The following is a 19,063-nucleotide window of genomic DNA, read 5'->3' on the forward strand; positions in this document are numbered from 1 at the left end:
GATTTCTGATCGCCAAAGCCGAGCTGCCAGTCCACATCGCTAGATCTAGCGCTAGAGAAATAAACCAGATACGAATTTTGATCAAGTAAGACCTAGAGGTCATGTTGAAACAAAATCATCATCAGGGGAGATAGCCAAAGGAAATAAACAGAACACCAAACTCATAGATTAGGTCTACTTTACAGTTTTCCTTGAATTTATTACTGGATCCCTTATACCGAGAATCGTGCTATAACGAACATTTTGCTCCGGTCCCCACCCTCTCGTTATAACAGGATTCCATTGTACTCATTTCTCGCGAGAAACGCGCTTCCCGAGCACTAAACTACTGCTCGGTACCGAGACGTGATACTGCTCGTTGGCTTGACATAACGAGTAACAGTAACGAGAGTGAGAGGCGAGAAATGACAACGCAGACAGTGCTACCCATTACCGTGCCGTCCTGTGTGTGAAACTGAAAGGGAGGGGAGAGGGTGGGTGAGACGAGGCGAGTGGGGAGTTGATCAGGGCCTAGGTCGTCTCCCTACCTTCCTTCACCGCCTGCGCACCAGGGCAAGCCTAGTTTCTAAGTTTAGATCCCCACAATGACCGGCCTTCCCGCTAAGGAGTTGCTCGTTCTGTGGGGCGAGAAGAGAAATCTCGGCCACAGCCGGCCTTCTCGCTGAACAAGCGGCTCGAACTGCGGGGCGAGAAGAGAAATTGGTCACAAGACGAGAAGCATTGCTCGAGACACGAGACGGGAAGTATTTCTCGTTCCCGGGACCGGTCTTGGCGAGAAATAGGTCAGCTTCTCTGTCTTCTCGCTCGGGAAGGAAAAAGCGCTTCCCGCCCGTCTCTATTTTGCATGACTCATACATTCCTCTTTGGGTAATCTTCTGGAGTTGTTTGTAATTTGTCATGTATTTTGTGTTTTGCGGTGCACTACTCATTTTGTGCCACCTTTGGTAACTGGATAAAAACAAAAGACAAACAATGTTGTTTAAGATGATTTGTAAGCCCAGAGTAATTGAAATTGCAATCTAAAATTTAAAGTTTGATAAGTATGCAATAGGCCTAAGCATGACAGAAAGGAAAAACTTTCCATCTTTTTCTTTCTAACAGTTTCATTTAAGCTCTTATTCTTTAGACTCTTGGAGATAAGAATAGAATGGAAAGTGACATTAATGTCTCCTTTCATGTGTTTATCATGATACGTGCACTTTTTGTGGTGTATGAATGTAATTTTATGTGTGTGTATTGCACCTTCTGTAAGACTGTAACTCTAAACTGTTACTATTACCATAGTGGTAAGCTACTGCATTTAGCTTTTGAATGAAAATTTATCTGAAGTCCATGCAGAACATAATTTTATCACACTTTTTTAATTCACCTCAAGCGAAGCTTCTTTTGACATCTCACCCCGACTTAATATTTTTGCAGTATAGAGTTTCGAGTTGTTGGCTGTTTACATCATAATTTGTCAGAACATTATAGGTCTTCGGTGTAGACCACTACAACTAAAACATACACAGATAACACGAACATGGAAAACTCAAAATCACAGATAGCTCTTACAATTTGCCGTTCCCTGGTTGATATCTCTTTAATTTTCCGTTGCACTGGGTTAAACCTGAAATATGGATATGTGTCAAACATACATCATGTATATTTGTCAATCCTCTGCATGTTTGAGTCAACTGTATTGATGCTCGAGCTCCTGTCAATTGTCAACACATCTATGAAATGTTAGATCGAATTGTTTTGGTCTTGGTTACAAAAAAACAAGCCAAGCAGACCACAGCTTATTTATTGTAACTTTATACATATATTTTTGGGTTGTTGTGGGTTTTAAAAAAATATAATATAGGTGTTATTACTGTTATACGTCCCCATTGAAACAATTTAGATCATAAAGGAGGCCAGCTCTACCCTAGTTGAGAGGGATACAACATCCCAGCTGAAAGACTGAGGTACTCTAAAAAAAAATTCCTGTCCGGAGTCCAACTCAGTTTCCTGCATGCGACAGTTAAAAATGCCTTACTGCTACACCACAGACATCCATTTACTTACAATATTAACGTGTTCATGACATTTTGGGTTTTTCAGTGTTTATGTGTTTTACATGGTTGACAGAGTTTCTATTTTTCTCTCTTTTTATGGTTTTATGTTCAAGCAGTGTTGTCAATTTTTACGACAGTACAGATTGAATGGTAACGATACAGCTTATTAATTTAGTTATATTTTTATGTCATATTTTCAAAGTTTTATACATGTACAGTGGAGTCTTCATAAACGAAACACAGTTAATCCGAAAACAGATGTAAACAGAAAGAAAATAAAGTCCCCAATTATTATTTTTTTCTGTTTAACTAGTTGAGTGGTTTGGGTCTAAGCGGACTCCACTGTACATCGTCATCATGTATTATGTAAAAGTTGCTTTTTCATGAATTTACTCCTCCCATTTAAAATAAAAGATCATGTTCTTTCTCTATTTTTGAGAAAATAATTCACAACCCAAGAATAGCAAAGTTTTGTATTCTCAGTTTTCAGTGGCTCTCACTTTTACTTTTAGGATATTTTTATCTGCAAAGGTTTTCTCACACTATAGGTCTTAATCATACTATAGATCTAGGCTTACTGTGAAGTCAAAGAACAACATTGGGGACTTTTTTTTTATATACAGCTCAGAAAATAAAGGAATATGACATTCAACTTTTAATGTCTCATGCTGTAAAGAGAGTACAGTGGGAGGTCCCTTTGAATTTGAAGCCCTTTTCTGTCTAACTCCAATCACTAAAGTTTTGAGTAGGAACCTTGATTTATCTTGTTTCTGTGATGCTGCGGTATTATATTACGATAGATCTATAATATGGATAATGTTCGTCCTGTTAATACTTGACCAGCATTAATTCAGGGGTGAGTGTTGGGTACATGTTATAAATAATATTAATTACCTCTGGTTCACTGCCTGTACATCAATGTAAATATATATAATTTTTCAGTGTTGTTCCATTACTTATACTGTGCTGTTTCTCCTTCCTCTACGAAAATGATTGAAACTTTTTCTGGGGGTGAGGGAGCAGCTTCAACTTTCAATAATAGTAAGCATTATCAGTATAATATAATGGAAAACAGCTGTATAATCACATCAGAGACCTAGATTTTATTGTATTTTTGTGTGTGAATGACAAATGCTATTTTCTGTACAATGTCACGTAGTATAATTAGTGTTACTGATAATAAGGTACTGATACTTTCACCCTTTGTTTTGGCTTCTGTTGGTCCTGTTTTTGTGTTTTTGGAGCCACCGACTGAATGGCCCCTGTATGATGTAGACAGTTTCTTGTTTCTCGGAGATCATGTAAGTTCTCCAATGCCAGTCCAGTTGACAGTCGTGTGCTGTTACAGATGGTTACGGTATGGGTTGTTCATTGTGGTACCGGTAGACGAGGAGTGGACCATCTAACAATTGTCAGACTGGCATCTTTTTTTCTGCCTCTCATTATTAAATGACCTTACACACTTGTTACAGTGACGAAAGGAGTATTAACTCTTTCCATTTTCGCTTGCCATACACTGTGCCACCAGTCCACATAGTAGGCTATGTGTACTGTGTACATAAGTTTAAGTGATAAAATAATTGCCCATGGAAAGAGTTAAACCCATACAATTACAGGTAGTTGAGGTTGGCCTACCTTAGATTTAAAGTGTATGTGTAGGCCTACCTGTTCTTATATGAATTATTAGTTGGTGCCCTAATTGGCCTAATTATGGAGAGAGAAAAAGGTTTCAGTGCCCTTTATTGATTTATTGCGTTTCATTTTTTTCTGATGATTTTGATTCTCATTGTAATTGTGAGTTATATATATCACAAAGTGGTTCAATGAAAATGATTAAAATGCCTTATCAGTATACCAATGTTTTCCCTCTTTTAAATTCAGTACAGCCTACACTACATGTATTTTTCATTATTGTTATATGACTGAAAGTGAAAATGAGAGTAATTGCACAGACTCTCTACTCTCTTTCTCTTGTCCTGTCAAACTGTTGTTGCTTAGGTTTTCCCTCTTCCTAAGACTTGGTGAGGCCTCTTTCTGGCACCAGTCAACACAATTAAGACCATTTGTGAGACATCGTCGTGAAATCAGGCACTCGTCAAAATAATGAATTCGAAGAAAACGGCATGTTTCTTCCCTTTCGGCAATTTTTGTCGAATTTTGAACTTTTGAATCTACGCCTTTTATGTTCATAAAAAAAACAATTTTCTGTGTGGAGTTTACTTAAAAACCTTGATTAAAGGCACAACGAATGTAAATTTTCAGTTTCCAGAGCCTCTCAAGCTTTGGAAATCTCCAAACTTTGGCAGCTATTTTCTCGCTAATTTTACTATTTTTACCTCTAAAACCGGGCGACCCCGACCCCCTTCAATCTTAAATACCTCTATTTCTATTCAAGATAGGCGTGTATTTTTCTAATGAACAAACTTTAACTTACTCCGATGATACCGTACCAATAACTCCAGATGCCCAAAAATTGACGAGCACCTGATTCCACCGCGGCGTGACACATTTTCATTTAGTTAAGAGATGGGCTGCTTCGATCCTGTGAGGTCCAACCTAGCCGAGTGGGAAACAACATCCCTACAAGCGGATTGAGATACTCGATAAAATAATAGCTTTTCAATGCTATGGGAATCGAACTCGCATGATCTTCAGTGTGCAACACCGAAGAAGATCACCATGCCTAGACAGATACCAGTTGACCTACTTAAGGCCTATTGTGCATGTTTACGTATCCTCTTCAACTGTTATACATAAATTTATTATAAATCCCTGGGGCACACTTGTACAATAACAAATGCTCAGCTCAGTAGAAAGTTAAGTCAAGGTGGGTGGTTGGCGGGTGCTCTGGTGTGGTTTGCTCCTTCTTTCCTATAAAAAATCTATCATCCACATCTCCCCTCCCTCTTTTTTGTGTTTGTTACTCTCTTGTAACACCTCTAATCTACGGATTAAAACACTTACTAAAACTTAAAAAAAGGTTAAGTTGGAGAAACCAGAAGAATTACGCAAGAATTTTCAAGGAAAGGGTACTGCAGGTTGTTCGAGGGTGCCCCTGGTAGGTCCTACTTCCGTTCTTTCCCTCTGTAGCAACTGTATTGTCTATTTGTCTTACTTTTTCCCTGTACTCAATTACTGTTACTCTGTCAATGTGCTTTCCTTTACCACTCAAGAAAGCGGGACTAGGCACATTGGCAATAGTTTCTTTGAATTCACAGTACCAAAGCATAGTATAACACGGATAGGTTGAACACAGAAGACTCGAAATCACACATCAGTTGAACTGCGGTTCCGGTTTGTTTGGTTTTTGGGGGGGGGGGGGTCCCCTTCTTTATCTTTGTATGATATCCCTCGAACTACCGAGGCCAGTCCGGACGAATTCGAGCTATCCGTGTTATACTAATAGTAGTGTAGTAAGATCATGGATCTATTCCCAGTTCCGCGGAGAGAACACAGTGTTACCTTAGGAAAGGTAGGCTTACTTAATTAGCCTAAAAAAATTCTTCAGTTCACGTTGCAAAGTATTAACCCTATCCGTACGTCGTGTCTCACTATTGTATCCATACGACATGGGGAACTCTGCCACCACTTTCCAAAGACAATTTGTGAATAATATCAGTGGAAACCATATATAATATAACAGGCCCGGTAATAACGGATTTTTTAAACCGCCCATTTTTTCCTACTCTTTGTCTCTATTAAAAGTTATCGGCAATAACAGGGCCTTATCGGAGCCCAACCGGTTATAGCAGGGACAAAGGCTCGTTAACAATGAGTAAAAAGTAAGACAGAGAGAGAGTAACGCAGTGATGGAGCAAGCCCACGCAAGCCATGCCACTGCAACTGCAAGCACACGCAGCGTGTGAAGCGAGAGAGGGCTGCAGACCTCAATCTAGCCAGAAACCTAGCAACACGCACGCATAATGCGTCACCAACTATGTCAAGCGCGAGAGAAAATGCCTTTCAATTGACAAAAATACGAAATAATCCAGGCTGGTGACAAAAAGCAAGCTCCACTGGCAGAGATTTGTCATCAGTTCGACATTTCACAAGGGTCGATTCACACCATTATCAAGGATAGAGAAAAGATAGTGGCAGCATACTCCAATGAAAAGTTTGCTCTGGATCAAAAGAAGATGAGACTACCCAATGCAGATGCCATGGACCAAGCTCTTCTGGTGTGGTTTAAGGAGGCAAGGAGAAAGCTGGTGCCAAAACCCCTGTTCGTGGGTACTTTGGCAAGGGAAACTACCCATGAATAAGTACAGCTGGATTAGTCCACAAATGCTTACTTTCCTTTGCATTTCTGATTTAACAGGGATCGGATACAACAGGACATTTTCTCTACTCCCACCATCCCTGTTATATCAGGTTTCCGCTGTACATGTATATATAGATATATGTAGTATTTTAGCGTCAACTGGCTGCTGACTGAAAATTAATAATTGCATTGATAGCACCTTCCAAAAATACTTAAACCAGCTGTTGGCTGCATTGTTACATAAAGTGGAGCACAATTATTTAGAGTATAGAGGTTTACAATTTAACACCCCTTGCAACATTGTAAGGCAGGACCTCCAAAGTTCTATGATTACAGCGTGGGCGGTTGGCGGGTGCTCTGGTGTTGTTTGCTTCTTCTTTCCTATCAAACATCTATCGTCCTTATCTCTTCTTCTTTTTTATGTTTGTTACTCTCTAACTCTTGTAACACGTCTAATCTTCTGGCGCTCATATGAACTTGTGCAGTTGCGAGCGCCGTAAAACCTCTACTAAAACTAACAAAAAAACATGATTACAGTTACAGTGGAAACCATATAATAATAATAGGCCCGGTAATAACAGGGATCCAGTAATAACAATAAAAGGGATTTTTTAAATCCCCGCTTTTTCCTACTCTTTGTCTCTATTTCTTTTAAAAGTTATCGGCAATAACAGGGCCTCATCGGAGCCCAATCGGTTATATAGCAGGGACAAAGGCTCGTTAACAATTTGTAAAAAGAGAGAGAGGGAGTGTTCAACTAAATTTTATATAGCTACATTCATTTATAATTAATAATATTAAAATCAAAGGTTGATTTTGATAAAAGTAACATACGGGGGAGGGGGGGGGGGGACTATGAGCAACTTAAAACTGAACATGATTACAGCTGACTAAATTCTTTGTAAGTCCCATGAGACATTTCGGCCAGTTTTATTTGGCAACGAGTCGTGAGTATGAGAATTTGTTCTCTTAAAATAGTACTAAATATAAATTAAACAAGTCAGTTCACAAACTATAAGAACAATTGACAAAAAAAAGCTTTTTCATTATTTTTTATTTTTCACAAAAATATGAGAACTGAGAACAAGGTACAGTACGTGAGTTGAAAACAACCTATTAATAAGTGACATGCATTGGGACTTTCTGCTAACAAACCTTATACACGTTGGGCCTACATAAAAAGTGAACATCATGTAGCTGTTAGTAATACTGACTGATATTGTTACTATGGTTCTCTAGAAATCGATCTTCCCCCTCCTACATATTTAAGTAATAACCTGTATGTTCATGTCATGTAGGCATACTACTCACTACAATGTAGGCCTACATTCTTTGATATATAAGTACAACATACCGGAAATAATTTATCCGCTTTTAAATAACAACACATGTTCCTAATGTTAACTAAATTTACTTACAATTTACAATACAAAATGTTAATGAATCAAAGTCTACATTATAATAAAAATGTAATGAATTTGAATGCATTTATTTACTGAATCCACAGTAGGGCCTACTTTTTAAAAAGGTAAAAAGCTTCGCAAACAAGCCTAAAAGGAGTTTACACTTAATTTAGAAACGAGTACCGGATAGCTGAATGATTACTCCCAAAATTTCATATTACAGAATAGTACAGTAGGTACAATGCTGAAACCTTGCTCACACTTGAAGGCAACTGACAAAACATTACATACATGTATTCAGAGTTCAAATCTTTAATTTCGTTTACATTGTATAGGGGAACAGTTGTTTTGGTATGGTATGGGTTTAAAGCACCTATGAACAGAGAAAGTAATATGTATTTACGAGTACGAGACAGGACCTCTGATTTAATCATCATTTCCAAAAGACAGAGCAAAGTGGGTGGATGGTCATGAAAACTTTCCATGCAACCAAGGTCCAAGAACACATCACAGATCTATATATTCATTATGATCTGCACTACAGTCTAGCATGATACCAACAGAGCTTATGCCACAACATAACAACATCCCTGGATTTCAGATGGAAGACTCAAAGTCAAACACGTTAATAATTCCTCGATACAAATACAACAGAAAAAAAAGACTACAGATTCAAACCTTAGACTTAGAATGCACATAATCATACGGTACAGGCATGTGTCTTGCTTTTCAAGGAGTCTAAGTTATCAGTCAAAACATGACTAAATGAAAATAATCTTATACCTCGTGATGATTCAAAAATATGTAGAATGGCGACCTTATTGGGTCGTACGTTTCACTTTCTCAGTTCCACTTTATTCTCATTCAGTTCAGTTTATCTCCACACTCAAAGACAAAATGCCAGTGTACAAATTATAAACTATATTGGAAAAAAGACCAAAGAACACTCATGCTTTTCTGGTAAATGAATACAATGGAACTCGGATTCAACAAGGTCGCCGGGCCTGACCTAAAATCTCGTTGAATCCGAGAATTTGTTATAGCAAACACGAGGTTTTGTGGAGATAATTACAGGCACTGAGCAGGTAATGTATAAAGAGAAGTCACATGTAGTGCCTGAAATGCCTGCATATTATGAGCTGTGTAAAAAAAAAAAGACCGATTTGTTCAAACGCACACGCCTGTGTCATCTCGATTGTTTACCAAACAGTTGTGTTGCTGTAGAGCCTAACATACGGAATCTTTTGATTCCATAGACCAGCACACAATTCATTACCTAGATCTACGTCAAAACTAGCTTATCATTCTAATAGTGTGATCAGTTGACGAGGGGGGGAAAAAAGACTGCGACGCATTTGTATCTCTGCGACCTGCGATATTCAACGCCCGGACCACTAGTGCCCCCCCCTTCCCGACATGCACACAGTCACACGTGTGCAGGCCACCCATCCGACCCTGACACACGCCAGAGTAGACACGTGCGTGTGCCAACAACGCATGTGTTGGTATGGAAAAATGCTGCTGATTGGTCGCATGCAATCGGCTAAGTGAATAATGGTTCAGGATGCAGGTGCAATGGACGGTTTCCTGGAATAGATAAAGTTCGCTCTGGGAGAAAAATGAGCGAAGCCACGTCTGCGGGTGCTGTTCACCCTGGAAGCGACCTCGTTAAATCCGAGCTTGCTGATTTAAATTTAAGTGCTTGTTGAATCCAGGTTATTTTAATTGATTTCAAAGAAGGAAAAAAATGGGGAATCTATCTCATCTCGTTGAATCCGAGTTCTCGTTTAATCCGAGTTCCACTGTACATTACTTGCTCAATGCGTGTAATTATCTACACCAAAACCTCATGTTTGCTATAATGAACACTCGGATTCAACGAAATAGAAGGTCAGGCCTGACGACTTCGTTGAATCTGAGTTCCATTGTATTCATTTACCAAAAAAGCATGAGCGTTCTTTGGTCTTTTTTCCCAATATAGTTTATAATTTGTACACTGGCATAGACCTACTGTCTTTGAGTGTAGAGATAAAACTGAACTGAATGAGAATAAAGCGGAACTGAGAAAGTGAAACGTACGACTTCAATTCTCCAGATCAATTACCATAATGAGAAACGGAAAGCCCAAATAAGGTGTTAAATGAGTGGTTTGGCCTATTTAGGTTACATGTAGTCCCAATAATCGTTTCCAATTTAAGTTAAGTACAAGGCTATCATTCAAAATCAATATGTGACGAATGCCAGTAACAGTAGTAACATTTTCAGTCATCATTCCAATCCATCATTCTGGCCCCGTGGAAAATTGCATTTTTGAAATAGAAAAATTGCAAAAAATTGCAAGGTAAACTGCCTAAAAATTGCAAAAAATTGCAACCTTCCCATCCCTGGTGCATTAATACGGGCTTAACATTTTTAGTTTAAAAAACATGACAATTTGAGTACCGGTAGCATAAAAGCAGAACGGCCTTTTAAAAAATCATGACCCACAATACAAATTTTATTAACAAGATTTACTAGTAACAACACACGAGTACGTAAACAATAAAGTTAAATTTGATGGGAGATTTTTGAAACAACCTCTAAATGCAAAATTAGCTTATATATGCTCCAATCAATTCAGATCCTGTTCTATTTTTCTCTTGAAACCTTCGATACACCGGTAATCTGTGTCTGTATCTATTTCAGATATATTTTCTTTTTTAAAACCAGTATGGTATTGTTTTAACACTAAGTCAAATCGTAAAATACAGAAAAAATTTCAATTTATTAACAATATTAATACATGTAATAATGTAGATCATTTCTATAGCGCCCACTCCCGTGTGAACGCAGCCTAAAGCATTTTACATAACGGAGTGTCTACGTACACAGTAACCGGGCACCTAGCCTCAGTGTACACAGTAACCGGCAACCGGTGTCACGTACACGGTAACTGAGCAGTTTAGAACTCCAAGTTCAGTTTTTGTCATCCAGTGTTGTCTTCAACCCTAGCCCTCCCCCAACTGTACTTTTTTTTTAAAATCAATAATCCCCCAATTCTGGAGCCCTATACTTCACAGCGCACAAACTTTGAAAGAACTTTGGTGACCCCAACCGGTACTCACAAAGTGATGCGAAAGTACAGGTTCACTGACCGGTCACGATGGTGGGCTTGACAAGACGTTTGTACATACATGTATGACTTTCTTTTTTTTACAACAAGTGACAGCACAGGACAAATATTGATTTATTTTCATTCCGGTTACCGTGTACGTAGATACTGAGACTAGGTGCCCGATTACCGTCGTGTATGTAGACACAAGCATCATGTACGATTACGTACAATATTCACACGCACGCGCGGCCGCGCGCACACGCACACACACACAGACACACACACACACGAACACCTTACACGAGCACACACATGCACACCACACACACGCACACGCTTACACACATTAGATCTATAGATGTAGTATCTTTGGTCTCAGTTTGTGTTGTATAATTAATTCCGGCCTGAAGTTCCCGTTATAGCTTTTAGAGTACGCCATACCATACGTAGGCCTATCGGTTCTTTACTCGCACCATTTCGTATTAAAAATTCTGTTAAAATTAAAGCGTTGATGTATTTTTGCCTAAAATTGCAAGAAATTGCGGGTTTATTTCGGAACTCAACGAAAAACGCGGCCACAAGACCGCGATTTCCTGGGGGGCCAGATAATTAATCATTTGAGTAAACAAGACACAAAGACAAAAATAAAATCTTGGGTCCAGGACAGCATGAAAGAATCATTTAGTTCCATTTCTTTCATAAGCTTTTATTCCTTTCCCGCCTTTAGAAGTTTTACGAATTTTGCTGTACAAATGACAAAAGAAAAAAAGTAAATTATCATATTCATTGTTGTATTCCTTACTGATAAACATTTCATGAACATCTCTCATGAAATAATAAATGGCCTCTATTGTCGACAAATAAGTCTTGGGTGTTCCTTCCTGCCATCTCCAAAAGTGAGTGTTTCGAGAGTGCAATTCCACCTTCGGTAAACCTACAAAATATAAAGAGGGGAAACATAAAAAATACAAATATATATATAACATACAGTTGAAATTGTCCAAGATGGCCAAAATTGTCAAAAAACTAATAAGTTGTCTTGGACAGGTGTTAGTTTTTGGACATTGTCATTACAATATTTTAAAAAGGCAAGGGGAAAATGGGAAGTGGTCATTTATATAAGTGATTGTCTTTGACAGCCTACAGAGTAGTTTCGACTATACATAATGCAAAAAAAATTACATGTAGGTTGCTTTTTGTCCCTACTGCTAAGCACAAGACACAGAAAACACTCATGCAGCCTACATCATTTTAAAGGCAAAGCTCTTAACAGTAATAACACAGGACAAGAAGTCATGGTAAAATCAGTTAGTGAACAGTAAATCAGATCCTTGACCTTTTGCCTGTTTACCAAGTTCACAGTGGTCTGCACTTCATACTACAATGAACGTATATGTGCATCAAGCAAAACAAAACATAAATTAAAAAACTGACCCCTGAATAGAGTTGATGGCCTGATTATTTATTTTATTACATATCATTGGTCACACTAGCTCATTCTCATGACACGCCATGCTTAATTAACTTTTGAACTCTCTCATCATTGCATAAAGCTCATGAACAACTAACAGGGGGCAATTTTAAAATGCAAAATGGATGAGAAGAGGAGGGGGATAATTATTTTATAATGATATATTATAATGATAATCATTAGGGGTGATTACTCCATGTGTCATGAAATTACTGATTCTCATTCTTCCTATTTTATACTTTGTCTCTCTCATACAAATACAACTGAGGAAGAAGGTCAAGGGTAAACTAAAAGATAGGAGGATATTCCAGCTAAATTATCTCTTTCAGCTGAAATACACATGATGGACTAAGAAGACTAAGATCCAATCTTAGACTACATATCAGCATCTATTGGTCCAATAGATATTGATGATACGTAGCTCAAGGTCAAAGCCACAAAAGTTGAGATATATTGAAAAATGACATTATACTTATACACATGGACATGTACCAGTAATTGGATTAACACAGGTTTGTGAACAGAATTCTCCCATTGGCTGGAGTTGTACATACTGATTTATATATATATATATAATACTAGGTGTCCTACTTGTTGACGAACAAGATGTACAATTGTACAATTTCTTCCTCACACCTCATTTCTAAAGGATTTGCTCATTACTACTACAGTGGAAACCATATATTATACAACAGGCCCGGTAATAACAGTGATCCTGGTTACAGCAGGGACAAGGGCTCGTTAACATTAACAATGTGTAAAAAGTAAGAGAGAGAAAGAGTAACGCAGTGATGAAGCAAGCCCACGCAAGCCACGCCACTGAAAGCACACGCAGCGGGTGAAGCGAGAGAGGGCTGCGGTGTGCTGCACATTTCGATCTAGCCCTAATCCAAGCTACACGCACGCGTAATGTGTCATGCGCAGGCCTACCTGTGGCAAGGGAAACTACAAATGAATAAATACAGCAGGATTAGTCCACAAATGCTTACTTCCCTTGCATTTCTGATTTAACAGGGATCTGATGTAACAGGACTTTTCCACTGGTCCCACCATCCCTGTTATATCAGGTTTCCTCTGTATTACCAAATATTACCCCCTTTTGTTCTAAAAAAATGCCCCATTAAAGTCCATTTCTCGACACTATAGATAGTGTCATATTCATGGTGCAGATGATCCTGGTTCCAATCCCCAATACGTGCAGGTTTGTTGGTTTCTTTTAAGTTTTCAAGGTTCTCCGCCTTCATTGCTCGATCCTATTGGAGATAGACATCAGATTTAGATAGGTCCTGCCTCTTTGATAAAGTTATTTGGTTGAAAGGGGCATGAAAGCTATAGAATCACTAATTAATTACAGACACAGCTCGGTATCTTTCCCAATCAGCTAAATTTAAACACAACTCTATTCATATTCATAGTCATACATAGCTGTCTCCGTCGTTTTATGCAAGAAAAATTCTGAAATTATGCAAACTGAGCCCAAAAATGTGAAATTATGCGATTCTGTTAATTTTAACAAAGAATAAAAAAGGAAAATAATCAGAAATTATGCCAAAAATTATGCCGGGTGCATAAACCACAGGGACAGACAGTCAAAAATGCAGGTCTTCCTACAGTAGGCCCCTACAAACATTTCACGGCCCTCTTTCTTTCTCTCTCTTTTTCATTATTGCTTCACCATTCCTCAGGCAACAAGTGCTCTGAAGTAAAAATCACCCTTTAATTAATCGAAAGATGTACGCCTATGTTTTTCTATCATTGCTGCAATCCATCACTGAGGATCCACTGCTTGTTTTGGACAAAACGGAGGAGCAATAAGACAAAGCTGTCATCGCTTAGACCTTACATTTCTGTTCAGTTTTAAATTATTCAAGTAAGTCAAAGCTCCAGAGTTTTTAAGCACGGTCACTCCAGCTCTATAAAAGATCAGACAAAATCTACTTAATGAGTCACCAGTGTGGTTTTCTTCTTTCTTCTTCCTCGTTCTCGATGACAGCAGCTAGACAGTCAGTCCGATGTCGCGCACAAACTGTGCAGTCCACTTCAAATCTGAGAGACTACCATAAACATAGAGCTTTCTCTCAAGGGGAGTCACATTCTGCCACGTCTGTGTACAAAGGGTGGCGTAGCGCAGGCAGTGCTGAAGACGAAGGATATGGCAGGCATCCTCTTGGTCGTGTCCACATTCACAGATCCCGGACTCTCCCACTTTCAATTTAGACCAGTGTGGTTTGAAATGTTTGATATTCACACACACAAACATACACATGATACACTTATGTCACATACCTGATAACATGTGCTGACAAAAAAATCAGTCATACTAAGCATGCTCCCATAATTTGCTGTTCTAGTTGAACTATTCAAAACTAATTTAACATGTTACAAACACAATAAAACTCAAGCATAAGATTATACTCACTTTTCAGCCTTTCATCATGCACAATGTTCCTTGTCTGGTTCCATGTGGAATCGATGAAAACTACTCTGTTGAAAGGCAAAGAAGGTGTCTCCTTCAACCTCTTTGATGGCGATGGCCCATCATCATCATCATCATCATCATCGTCTGCCCCAGAAGCCGCATCCACTTTATCACAAGGTCTTTTAGAAGAAAACTTTATTCCTGGGTCAGAAACCTTCAGTGTTTTTCCAGTATCTTCTCCAGAGAAAGAATTTGATACACTGAGATTTTCATTCTGATCACCAAAACATTGTTGTTTATTTGTACTCTCATGGGGTACAGTCACACTGTCAGAGCTAACAACTTCGGAACACTGGGTTTTGTCTGTGTCTACTGCACTTCTGTCAGAACACTCCTGAGCTGATTTCACACGATTACTCTTTTCCTTTGCTGTGCTTGCAATCTGTGCCAGAGTGAGTGACTCTGCACACGGAAATATCAGGAGAACCTGAGGAGAAAGCAACAAAGAAAAATCTACAATACTATTTTCAAAAGAGATCATACCGGTATTGATTATAAATTATGAAAATTGTAAAAAGAGACATACATAATAATATCTGTGTCTGGAGGCTGAGGTATCTTTCCCTTACAGTAAATGCAAGAAAGGGGATTCAGTTCCTGATAAGCTAGTAGAATACACATTGTCCCCACAGGAAAAGGGGCCTTACATACTTTCCACCATTCCCCCAAGCCTCAAAAACAAATTCATACTACCTGTACAAACAGGAGTGCTATGTAAAGCAGGAATGGGCTAGCCTGTCCAAGTTGCTGGCTGGATTATGCAATTCAGAGTATCTCACAGGCTACTGTAAAGCAGGAGAATATTGGGGGAAATCGGTTGAAATACCCATCCCAAGCTCTCAAAAGTGAGACTAAAACTAATGACACTACATTTGTCATTCAAAGGCATGAAAAAATAATATACATATATAACATTATAAGATCTATTGCTTCCAGCGGGGCCTAAAACTACTAATTTTAATTTTCCCGACAGACAGTTTTGTTTTTATGAATTATCAACTCACGGCAGAGAACATTTGTTATTAACTATTGGATCTACTCGCTGACCAATCTGAAACTGCTCATGGGCCAGATCTGGCTGCAGACTGTAACTGTAGTTTGGCCAGTCTGGTGTAAAGGATAATACAAAGGGGAGCCAACAACACTAACGTAACAGACTGCAGCACTGTGTTCGTAGGACATGTTCCCCCAAGTCACTGAGATGCTACATATGTACATGTGTGTGTATGTGTATTAACTCACTTGCGACTGGGCCCTTTCACCAGCCACAAGCGTTGAAGACTGGCGTTTTTGGGGGTATTTCAATAAATCACCACAACTCTCAGAATTACCCTATTGTAATCATTTTTTGACACAGTAAAGTAACTTTCAAGCTTAATATAATACAAAAAACTAAAGTTGTCTAAGTCTAATACTTTAATTTGTATGATTTTTTAAAAATTGGCATGAATTTGATTTTCCGAAAAATTTCCAGAGACGTGACAAGTAGAATGAAATTCACTGCAACAACAAAAATAAAAGTTCAAAGTGTTCTGGTTTGATTTGTATACATGTGCGAGTGTTTGGTGAAAATATAAAAGCTGGTCTGTGCATTGATTCAGACCCATACACTGAATTACATGAGACAGATGTACGGCACGACGTTGTGATTTCGTTGCGCGAAAAACAACACCGGTACTAGTGCTAGATCTAGCCCTAGAACTACGACTCGGGCCGTGTTCGGGTACATATCCAGGATCCTAACTATTAGACACATCATATTCTGAGACACTAGAACTAGTAAAACGTACAGAAGTATAGAAAACGGCGAAATTATGTGATTCTTGTTCATGCGACTTCTTCGACCGTTACTACGACGCGACTGTCGGATTACTATGAGCTGTATAGAAAAAAACAAAGCGCGAGTTCCGGTCTGTTCAACCCCAGTTGGAGTCACTGTCCCTCACCTTCAATAACTTAAAAACTACCGGCCCCAGAGATACGAAACGAAGTCTAAGTAGCTCAGGCTTGGCCAAACAAGGGTACGAGGTGGGTCTCGCGATCCGTGCGTGATTTGTAGAGCGGAAAAAAAATTCCAAAGTTGGTCACGCAGGGCTTGTGAGACCCGTCGCGAGCGTCGCGGCGGGGGTCACGCAACTGTTGTGTGACCCGTCTGAAGTGAGTTAATTAACATATAAGCAGTAAAAGTAAAGCAAAGATAACTATTCTGACAAAGTTGTCCGAGCATGTAGTTCGAAGAGGCATAAAAGGTTAATTAATCTCTTTTATTAACTTTACTAATCTCCTCCCCATCAGAGATAAAGAAAAAAAAGTGCATGCAAACCTTGTCTGAATCATAATGAGGAATACATGGGTAGGTATGGATGGTTACTTCATCAGGAGCCAGGACAGCAGCATGAGGAGAGGTGCTTTTCCCATCAATTTCACTGGGATGCTTGATAATGTCCACATGGATTGGAAGCTGAAAGAGAGTCCATGCCAGTACTCATTTAAAACACACTTTTAGTTAGTTTAAGTTTTACAGCACTTGCAACACAATTAAGTCATATATAAGTGCCACAGATTAGAGGTGTTATACAAGAGTTTAACAAAACCAAAAAGAGAGGAGAGATGATGATGATAAATGTTTGATAGGAAAGAATGAGCAAACCACACCAGAGCACCTGCCAACCCCCCACGCAGTATGTAGGATGTCAATAGCAATTTTAAAACTATTTTACTAAACAGTTGTTCCAGTGACCATGTGTATGTGTCTGTGTATACAAATGTGTGTTTGTGTGTGCGCGCGAGTGTGTGTGTGTATGTGTGTGTGGTGTGTGCGGTGGCGGCGGGGCAGGTGTGTTGTATTTACTGTGCAACAGCAAATTTTTCTTTGTGAAGATCAATCAGAAATGTTATCTTATCTTCCATCTGATCTATTACAATTAATTAACAGAGTACTTCTTCAACTAAACTGTTAGTGTTAGCTACAGGGAATTTACCAAACAAAAATTATAACAAACCTTGACATGAGGGAGTCGTGATGCAATATTTGGGAGAGCAATGAAGCAGTTGTAACAGTAATACTTCCGAGACTTAAGACACTTAGAGCACTGGCTCCTCTCTGAAGAGGCATCTAAAAAGCTTGAGTCAGCTATCTTGGCACCAGGAAATGGATGCTCCTCCATTATCTGTAAATGAAACATTTAATACATGATTTTGTTTTTATTAAAATCAAAGCCATTACAGTAGACAATTCTCTAAAACAAAACTTTGTCCCAGAATCTTAAAAGCACCAGTCTCAATTCTGAACAAACTTTTCAAACATGTCTTAGGAACTGATTCAATAAAACCGATGATCAGTGTAAGATGTGCAACTTTACAACACTATGAACAGTTCTGGAAATTTTCATTCTTGCCTATCAAAAGTACAGTAAAACCCTGATAACACAAACTTCACAAGACCATAGCAAAAGTCACAAGAAGTATGCTAAAACCTTTTTTCCTCTTTCTATTTTGCTTTAGAAATACCCAGTATTTTCTTCTGCAGATGCACTAGTCATCGTCAGACATTGATGGACAAACTATTATTACTCATGAGTCCCATGTATCACTCTATACTCATTATAACTCATGATATGACTGAATTTTTACTGGATAGAGCAATTTTGAATTCTAAGCTGACAAAAGACTGAATTAAGTTTCATTGATGAATAAACAGTCATTCAATAGGGACTTTGACGAAGTACTTGTACTAAGTTAAATTTTATAGCTCTACATAGAGACTGATCAAATGTCTGCAAGAAATTTTCAATTTCTCAAACTGACATAGAGCTATGTACATAAGGAACAACCTGACTGAACTGACTACAATACCAGTGATTGCTCACTTTCATTATGTTGATGTCACCACCAGTGATTGCTCACTTTCATTATGTTGATGTCACCACCAGTGATTGCTCACTTTCATTATGTTGATGTCACCACCTAAACTCACCATGTAAAAAGAAGAGAACCATCGCAATTTTGAAGATTTTTTAAAGTCTCACTTTAGTGAGGTCATGAAACATGTCAGTTGTGAAATTTTTAAGCCTGGGATCAGGGTTGGGAATGGGACGTGTTTGGAGAAGAAGAAAGATATAAATGCTACCATGTCTATTAACCCTCATCCTGCAGGAGCCGGGTTTATGTCACCCGATAAGCCTATTTTTGGCACCTCGCCTACGTTCTGGTCCCGAAACAGTGTAGCCCCTTGCTCAGCGCACACGCAGCGCGCATCCTCTTACATATCATACGGGTCCCGAGTCGGATCCCCATTCACGCAGGTCAAGTGTGTG

At 38.8% G+C, this 19,063-nt stretch overlaps 1 protein-coding gene across 3 annotated transcripts in view; it reads right to left on the reverse strand.

Moving 5' to 3' along the window:
• Positions 1 to 10,885: 10,885 nt before the first annotated feature.
• Positions 10,886 to 19,063, reverse strand: part of LOC101864657 (tRNA-uridine aminocarboxypropyltransferase 1) — a 9,922-nt gene continuing 1,744 nt past the window's right edge. The window contains exons 1-6 of one of the 3 annotated variants that reach the window (XM_035968502.1): positions 18,724 to 18,917; positions 17,750 to 17,917; positions 17,071 to 17,208; positions 14,688 to 15,174; positions 13,199 to 13,213; positions 10,886 to 11,731 (exon numbers count right to left, since the gene is read on the reverse strand). In XM_035968502.1, the coding sequence (XP_035824395.1) occupies positions 11,475 to 11,731; positions 13,199 to 13,213; positions 14,688 to 15,174; positions 17,071 to 17,208; positions 17,750 to 17,917; positions 18,724 to 18,726 (1,068 nt within the window). In that variant the 5' untranslated portion in view covers positions 18,727 to 18,917 and the 3' untranslated portion in view covers positions 10,886 to 11,474. Of the gene's footprint in view, positions 11,732 to 13,198; positions 13,214 to 14,687; positions 15,175 to 17,070; positions 17,209 to 17,749; positions 17,918 to 18,723; positions 18,918 to 19,063 lie in introns of those variants that run through there. The other 2 variants (XM_035968500.1, XM_005089206.3) reach the window with 2 other exon arrangements.

Source organism: Aplysia californica, unplaced genomic scaffold (genome assembly GCF_000002075.1).
Source record: "Aplysia californica isolate F4 #8 unplaced genomic scaffold, AplCal3.0 scaffold00004, whole genome shotgun sequence".
NCBI lineage: Eukaryota > Metazoa > Mollusca > Gastropoda > Aplysiida > Aplysiidae > Aplysia > Aplysia californica.